General features: G+C 68.1%; 3 protein-coding genes across 3 annotated transcripts in view; 2 read left to right on the top strand and 1 right to left on the bottom strand.

Annotated features, from left to right (window-relative positions):
• Positions 1–649, top strand: part of FA09DRAFT_362783 (hypothetical protein) — a gene marked incomplete at its 5' end in the record, with an annotated part of 1,413 nt that extends 764 nt beyond the window's left edge. The window contains 2 exons of the mRNA XM_025745512.1: positions 42–290; positions 343–649. Coding sequence (XP_025595684.1) covers positions 42–290; positions 343–554 — 461 coding nt within the window. The 3' untranslated portion in view covers positions 555–649. The remainder of the gene's footprint in view (positions 1–41; positions 291–342) is intronic.
• On the bottom strand, positions 591–3,951 carry FA09DRAFT_347075 (putative coatomer gamma-2 subunit). The gene is made up of 5 exons (XM_025744791.1): positions 3,767–3,951; positions 3,540–3,710; positions 3,322–3,480; positions 918–3,162; positions 591–864 (listed from the first exon to the last, which is right to left on the bottom strand). The coding sequence occupies exons 1-5, from the start codon at positions 3,824–3,826 to the stop codon at positions 623–625; spliced, it is 2,877 nt and encodes a 958-aa protein (XP_025595683.1). The 5' UTR covers positions 3,827–3,951; the 3' UTR covers positions 591–622.
• A 275-nt stretch (positions 3,952–4,226) lies between these two features.
• On the top strand, positions 4,227–7,157 carry FA09DRAFT_332054 (hypothetical protein; the record flags this gene model as incomplete). Its single annotated transcript, XM_025743293.1, has 1 exon — positions 4,227–7,157. The coding sequence occupies exon 1, from the start codon at positions 4,266–4,268 to the stop codon at positions 7,152–7,154; it is 2,889 nt and encodes a 962-aa protein (XP_025595682.1). The 5' UTR covers positions 4,227–4,265.
• Between the last annotated feature and the right edge of the window lie 116 nt (positions 7,158–7,273).

Below are 7,273 nucleotides of genomic sequence, written 5' to 3'. Positions count from 1 at the left end.
CCCCCCTTCCCTCCCACAGCTGCTCACATTGCCCCCACCAGCCGAGCCACGCTCGCGCGTCGACGCGACCGCAGCGGGACGCTTCATCAAAGCGGCACTGGACAAGGGTGCAGCGCCGCAGGGACAGCATACGCGCTTTGAGAAGAAGGGAGAGGCGAGCTCGAGCAGCGACAGCTCCAGCAGTGATGGTAGCAGCGATGAGGAGGCGCCCGCACCGGCACCTGCTGCAGTGACGTCGAGCAAGGAGAAGGGCAAGGGAAAGGCGAAGCAGAGCTTGGACCCGTACGCTGGTGAGTAGCTCACACTGGCGCTCTTGCTCTGCTTGCTCACGCTCCCCGCCAGGCTACGAAGAGGGCAAGAAGCGCAAGGCCGCGGCCGCGCCGCCTGCACCCGCTGCAGCTGCGGCACCTACGCCCGAGAAGACATCGAAGCGCAAGAAGACGGACAGCGCGGCTGCCGCATCGCCCGTCAAGGACAGCCCTGCATCGGCCAAGTCCGGCAAGTCGAGCAAGTCGGGCAAGGAGAAGAAGAAGGACAAGAAGAGCAAGCGGTGATTCCTCTCCTCCTGTTCTCCTCCCTCTCTTGCGAATGAACAGATGAGACGATAGCATTGCACTCCCCTCTAAGCAATCGCACCAAGCACCAATTGTGCGGCCGCATCGTTGTCCGCACGCACGCCCAGCTCCATCGTGACGCCCTCGCCGGCCGCATACGTCATGCGTGCGCGCGCCAGCACGTGTGCCGGCTTGCCCGGCTGCGCCACGAAGCCGGCGAGGTTGAGCGTGTGCACGGAGGTCGATGTCGGCAGCTCGGAGCCGCCGAGCGGCTGCATGCCCAGTAGCTCGACCAGCGTTTCGCATGCGGCTGAGAGAGGGGCGTGAGCGTATGGAGAGTTGAGAAGGCGGCGCAAGACTCACATTGTAGACTCTCGAGCGCCGTGAGCGCAAACGTCTCGGTCGCGACGCTGGCGTTCGCCATGGCCTCCCACTCGCGCGAAAAGTCGGCAAAGCGTCCGCCCACGTAGTCGGCGACGCCGAGGTCCAGGTCCTCCGTCTGGTACTCGTCGTCGTAGCCCTCCTCCTCGGCCTCGCCCGTCGTCGGGTCCACCTCCTTGCTCATGAACTTGAGCGTGTTGCTGAGCGCGCCCTGCGGGAACTCGTCGGGGCCCTCGACGCGCGTGAAGGAGACGTACACTACGCCACTTGGGGCGTCTTGTGAGAGCAGCGCGTGCGGGAGGATGAAGTCCTCCTTGAGCCCGGCGTCCGCAGCGCCACCGACGACGACCGCAACGTTCTCGAGCACCGTGTCGGGCAGCGTGTTGGTGATGTTGTACTGCACGACGATGTGCTCGGCGTAGACGTGCTTGACGGCCGAGACGACGTACTCCGTCTCGCGCTCTGTAAGCTCGGCAGCCTTGGCGGACGACTTGAGCAGCTTGCCGTACTCCTTGAACTGCGGGATGGCCGCCAGCTCGCGCGCGTAGATGGAGGCGGCCTCGGCAGGCGAGGCACCCGCCGCGCCGTTGCCAGCGGCACCTGCTGCGCCAGCGGCAGCTGCAGCGTTTGCAGCGGCGCCAGCACGGCTGGTGCTCGGCCCATCAGCAGCCATGGCGACCTTGCTCGCCGCCTCATTCTTGGCGCGCAGTGCCTCCTGGCGCATCTCGTCGCGCGTGATGCGCGGCACGCTCGAGGCGTCGAAGCGCGACGTCGACGCCGACGGGTCCTGCACGTACGTCTGCAGGCTCTCCTCGAGCGCGGCGAGCTTGTACGAGCTCTCGTCCTTGACGAGGCGCTCGGCCAGGCCCGCCTCCTTGAGCACACGCAGGTTCAACGCCGCACGGTCGCGCACCTCGTCGTCGACATCGTCGAGGCAGCGTTCCAGCAGCACGGTAATGCGCGCCGCCAGACGCTTGTCGCCCAGGCCGAACTTGGCCAGCGAGTTGACAGCGGCCGCACGCACAATGGCGTTCTCGAGAATGACGCGGTTGTAGATGTAGCGGATGTACTTGTGCGGCTGCTCCATCTGCGGGCCCTCGACGCCGAGCAGGTGCAGGATGCGCACGGAGAGCTTGGTGAACTCGCAGTCCTCGATGAACTCGCAGAGGTGCGCCAGCGCCGTCTCCTTGCAGTCGCCGATGAACTGCACCATGTCGAAGATGGCCTCGACGACGGCCCGCTTGAACTCGTAGCCGCCCTCGTCGCGCAACACGCCCGAGAGGAACGTGAGCATCGTCGTCTGCTTCGACGGGAACTTGAGGCACAGGCTGCGGATGGCATCGACGACGATGACCTTGAACTCGTCGCTGATCTCGCTCATGAAGCCGCTGATCTGCTTCATCAGGCGGTCGACGCTCGCCTCGTTGCCCGTCTTGAGCAGCGTCGTGATGGCGTACGTGGCGACGCTGCGGTTCGTGTCGGTGATGAGGTTCTCCATGTCGACGTTGCACTGCTGCACCGCCGCCGGCTGCGTCTGCGCCAGCTTGGCCAGCGTGCGGATGGCGGCAAACTTGAGCGTCGACTTGGGGCTGGAGAGGAAGAGCTGCAGCACGGCGATCGGGCGGTAGAGGTCCTGCGTGCTGAGGCCGCGCATCTCGCACAGCGCACGCGCCGCCTCGTAGTTGACCATGTCGCTCTTGTGGCGCAGCCAGTTGTCGAGCAGCTCCATCATCGGCGCCCGCAGGTTCGGGTCCTCCTCGGCCACCTTGGCGGCATAGCGCACCAGCATGCAGATGGCAAAGGGACTGCGCAGCGGGCTCGAGCCGGCGCCGCGCCCGCTGCCCGAGAGCTGCTGCACCATCTTCGTCACTGCCATGCGGTCCGTCTGGCGGATGAGGTATAGCAGGCCGATGGCGTGGTACTGCGTGATGTAGCTGCTCGAAGGGATCGCCTGGTACGCGCTCTGCACGGGCTGCTGCTGCTGTGCGCCGCCCCAGCCGCCAAGGAACGCGCCGCCGATGCTGCCGCCGAAGCCAGCGCCGCCTCCGCTGACGGCCTGCGGCTTGGCAGTGATGGCGTCCTGCGCCTCATTGCCCCAGCGGCGCACCACATCGCGTGCGGCCACGTGCAGCTGGTACGCGGACACGAGCGCGGCGGATGCAATCGACGTGTTGCGGTCGACGATGGCCGACTTGAAGAAGCGCTCGAGGCCTTGCACCATCGACGGCTGTGCGGTGGATGCGTGAGCGCTCAGATCCTGACAAGCCGTGCAGCGCTTCGGTCAATCAGGCGGTGCGTGCTTGCCGTCCAGACTACCCCTGACGCCCTCTCCAACACCTCCACGCCGTGCGCTCTACGGCTGCCCTCCGCTCTCGGTCATACTCACGTCAACAACACGGCTGAGCGCGCGGATGGCGTTGGGCCGGTAGATGACCTCCATGTTGGGCTGCATGTCCTTCATGATGCTGGCAGTGACCATGATGGTGTCGTCTGCGAGCGGGCAGAGCTCCTTGATGGCGAGGTAGACCATCTGGCGCAGTGCCGGCTGTCCGCAGCTGTCAGCAGCTGTCTCCACTACCGCCCATCCGCAGAGTCAGCACTCACGTCCTTGTGCTGGAAGAGCTTGGTGGCGCCAAAGAAGAGCGTCGTCGCCTCGGTGCGGCTGAACGTCTCGCCCGTGTAGAGCAGGTAGATGACCTTGGTGAGGAGGATGCGGCACTTGCGCGGCGAGATGGGCGTTTCGTTGAACACGCGCGCCTCCTGGATCACGCTCGTCTACAGTACAAGAGTCAGCACGCCTGTGCTGTGAGCCCCACTGCGACACGACCCACCTTGTCCTGGTAGAAGGCAGGCACGACGGCGCCCGCCTCCTCGTCCTTCTTGAACGACATGGCGGCAGCGTGCGGCGGCGCGGCGGCGCGCAGCGGGAGCGGCGGGATCGTGCGTGCGCGTACACGGGGCGAGGCAGAGGCGCGGTAAGGAGCACCCGAGATGAGAGAGGAGAGAGGGAGCACAGGCAGCGGAGGGTGTTGGTGGGAGCCAGCTGCAGCTGCTGTCGGTGTCGATGTGTCGTGTCGGCGCTTCCAGCGCACGGGCGCCGCCCAGCGCCAACGATGCGCCAGCGAGACCATCTCCCGCGCCCCGACGCGTCTTGCGCCCCGTCGCTCTCGTCGGCGCGCGGCCCCGAGCTGCGCCGAAGCGTGCCGGGCGCGCCTTGGGAAGAACCCAGAAATCAAGCCTCGAGGTGCCGCACCTGCTGCTGCACCTGCGCATTGCACCTGCTCGTCCGACCACTCCACCCTCACTGCACCTCTCCCGCCGCCGCATCGCATGCCCCTGCGCGTCTTCGCCCGCCGCCTGGCCGTGCCGGCGCGCGGCGGCCTCGTCGCCCGGCGAGCGCTGAGCAGCAGCAGCGCCGTGGGTGCGGCAGACGCAGCGGCAGCAGCGGCCCAAGCGGAGGTTGCGGCGCCGCAGGCCTCACAGCCAGAGCCGGCTCGGCGCTCGGGAGGCATCGCCATCCCAACGCCAAGCGCAGCATGGGTGCCGCCGCGCGCCTTCTTCACGCCGCAGCACGCCCTGTCGCCAGTGTGGGCCCCGAGCGGCAGCGGCAGCCGGGCGCCGCCTGCCGACGCCAGCGCCCAGCGCTACGCCGAGGAGGCGCACCCCATCTTCCGCGAAATCTACAAGGCCTTTCCGGACCCCGAGCGCGTCTGGGCCGCCTACACGGATCTCATGCAGCGGCCGCTGGACGGCAGCAGTGTCGAGGAGAGCACGGCCAGCGCCGAGGCACGCATGCGCCTGCTGCCGCTGCATCTCTCCCTCGTGCTGCGGGCCATTACACCCAACGTCCACTCGCGCCGTGTCGTGGCGCGGCGCGACAAGCGGCGTCGCCGCGACGAGGTCAGCGCCGAGAAGTACGCCGATGCGATGTCGAACGCCGACGAGCTGCGTGCGGCCGGCGAGTCGTCCGAGTCGGGCGCGGCCGGCCGATCGTCTTACCCGCAGCCGGTGCCCAGCGCGCCGCCGCTCGTCGCCTTTCGGCCGGGCGGCCAGTTGACCACGACGCAGCGATCCAGTTCGATCCTCGTCGACGACACGATTCACCAGTATCTCACGCGAGCCACGACACTTTTTGAGCACATGCGCCGCCTCTCCGCCGAGCTCACGACGCCGCTGGCGAGCACGAGCAGTGCGCTGCCAGACATCGAGGCGCACCCCGACATGGCAGACTACAACCACGTGCTCGACGTCATTGCGCCGAGCGGCAACATGATGGCGCTCACGCGTCTCTGGCGCGAGATCCAGGAGCAGAGCACAGCGGAGGAGCAGAAGCGGTATCAGCCGCGGCGCTCGCTCCTCGGCTGGCTCTTTCCCGATGCAGGGCCCACGCCGGCGCCGCCGCTCTTGGAGCCGAACCGCCGCACGTACCAGGCCATGATGTTGGGCCTCTCGCGACACCTGGCCAACTCGCTCGTGCGTTCGCACGCCGCAGCGCTGCGCGCCGGCACGCGCAGCGAGCGCAAGAAGCTGGGCAAGGCCGAGCGGCGGGCGGCGCGTATCCAAGCGCGCGAAGAATGGCTGCAGAGCAAGATCAAGGGTCCGCCGCAAGTCAGGGCGCGCACGGCTGCTGATATCGATGCGCGCCGTGCTGTGGAGCTGCTCGACGACATGGCAAAGAGAGGCGTGACGCCGGACGTCGTCACGCTCGACTTGGCCGCGCGCATGCTGCGCCTGGCTGGCCACATGCCCGCGCTCAAGGCGCTGCTGCGCGTCAGCTACGGCGTGGACCTCGATGCGCTCGATGCACAGCCCGAGCGGCCGGCCGAGTCGAAGCTCACCGTGCACACGCTCAACACGATCCTCATGGCGCTGGGCGAGCATGAGAGCGTGCCGAAGATGATCGCGGCGTACGAGACGATTACTCGGCCGCTGCCGCGCGGCGAGCAGCTCGCAGAAGCCGCAGAGGAGGCGCCGCAGGGCAGTCTCTTCGCCATGAATTGGCGTGACCTGAGGCCTCGCGACGAGGCCGCGTCCGAGACGCAAGCTTCGCAGGCCGACGACGACGACGCGCCGCTGCCCTACTCGCACCCCGACGCCATCACGCCGAACCTGACGACGTACAAGACGCTCATCAAACACGCCTGCACGGCGCCTAATGCCTCGCAGGTCGCCACGCCGGCGCTGGGCGACTGGGGCCGCAAGATGGAGGATCTGGCGCGCCAGGAGGGCCAGTACCTCTGCGTCGCGCAGTACGTGCTCGTTGAGGCTGTCGAGAGCTACGAGGATGAGGTGCGCCGCATGGCCGTGCAGCTGGGCGTGGGCGACGTGGAGCTGGGCGAGGAGGCGGCTCACGCGGCAAGGCTTGCCGAGGTCGAGCAGACTCGCGAGGCCAAGGCAGCGAGACGCGCGCAAGCTGCGGCCGCTGCCGAAGCTCAGGCGGCGCAGGACGCACTCGACTCTCCCGACGCACTGCAAGCAGAGACGGCGGAGACAGCTCCTTCCGGCGAGGCTTCGTCGCAGCTGGAGACTGAGCCGTCATCACTCCACGACGCATCGCAAGCTCCGTTGGCGCCGTTCGACGAGGCACCGCAAGCTGAGCCATCACCGTCTGACGAGACACCCACATCTGCCTCGTCGGAGACTGTCGCCGAGAGCTGGCTCGACGAGGATGCGGCCGGCGAGGCCTCTGCGCCCGTCGCGCTGCCGTACTTCGACGCGCCGCACCACGCGCCATCGCCCGAGCTCTTCGAGTCGCTCGCCTCGCTGACGGGCCGCGCGGAGCAGCAGCGCGCGCGCTGGTGGGTCGTGCGGCTACAGAAGCGGGCGCTGCTTGCGCTCTACGCCGAGCACGCCGTCGTGCAGCGGGCGCTGCAGCGGTGGGACGAGCGGCGCTTCCGCGATGCCGAGCGCACGCGCGTGACGCAGCTGAACAAGGCGCTGAGCAAGGCGCTCAAGCACGTAGAGCGACGCATCGACGAGCTGCACCGCGACGTCGATGAGCGCACGGCGCACGCAGAGCAGGCGCGCTTCGTGCGCAACCAGCAGCGCAAGCGCCGCACACAGCGTGCCCAGGAGCTCAAGAGGGAGGAGCAGCGTGCGGCCGCGCTGCTGGCGGCCGAGGCCGCCGAGAAGAAGCGCCTGCGCGAGCTGGCGCGCGAGGCGTCGCCGCTGCCGCCACAGCCCGAGGCCGAGGCGGCGCCCGTGGCCCTGGCGCAATAGACATAGCACTACACATCTGTTCCTGTGTGCTTGATCCGGGGGTGAAGGAGGCGGCAGCATGGTGTGGGGAGCCCCGGTCGGCGCTGGCCGGGCGCGGGCGCGTCACGTGCGCGCAACAC

The sequence above is a fragment of the Tilletiopsis washingtonensis genome (genome assembly GCF_003144115.1).
Source record: "Tilletiopsis washingtonensis strain MCA 4186 unplaced genomic scaffold FA09scaffold_22, whole genome shotgun sequence".
NCBI classification, from domain to species: domain Eukaryota; kingdom Fungi; phylum Basidiomycota; class Exobasidiomycetes; order Entylomatales; genus Tilletiopsis; species Tilletiopsis washingtonensis.
Note: the sequence above shows the minus strand (reverse complement) of the source record. Positions and strands in the feature narration are given on the sequence as shown.

Excerpts from the sequence above, each read along its gene's own strand:
- FA09DRAFT_347075 (XM_025744791.1), bottom strand. The coding sequence starts at position 3,826 with ATGTCGTTCAAGAAGGACGAGGAGGCGGGCGCCGTCGTGCCTGCCTTC. Across the intron at positions 3,711-3,766 it reads CTGCCTTCTACCAGGACAAG|ACGAGCGTGATCCAGGAGGC; the intron begins GTGGGTCGTGTC and ends CTTGTACTGTAG. Across the intron at positions 3,481-3,539 it reads AGCTCTTCCAGCACAAGGAC|CCGGCACTGCGCCAGATGGT; the intron begins GTGAGTGCTGAC and ends AGCTGCGGACAG.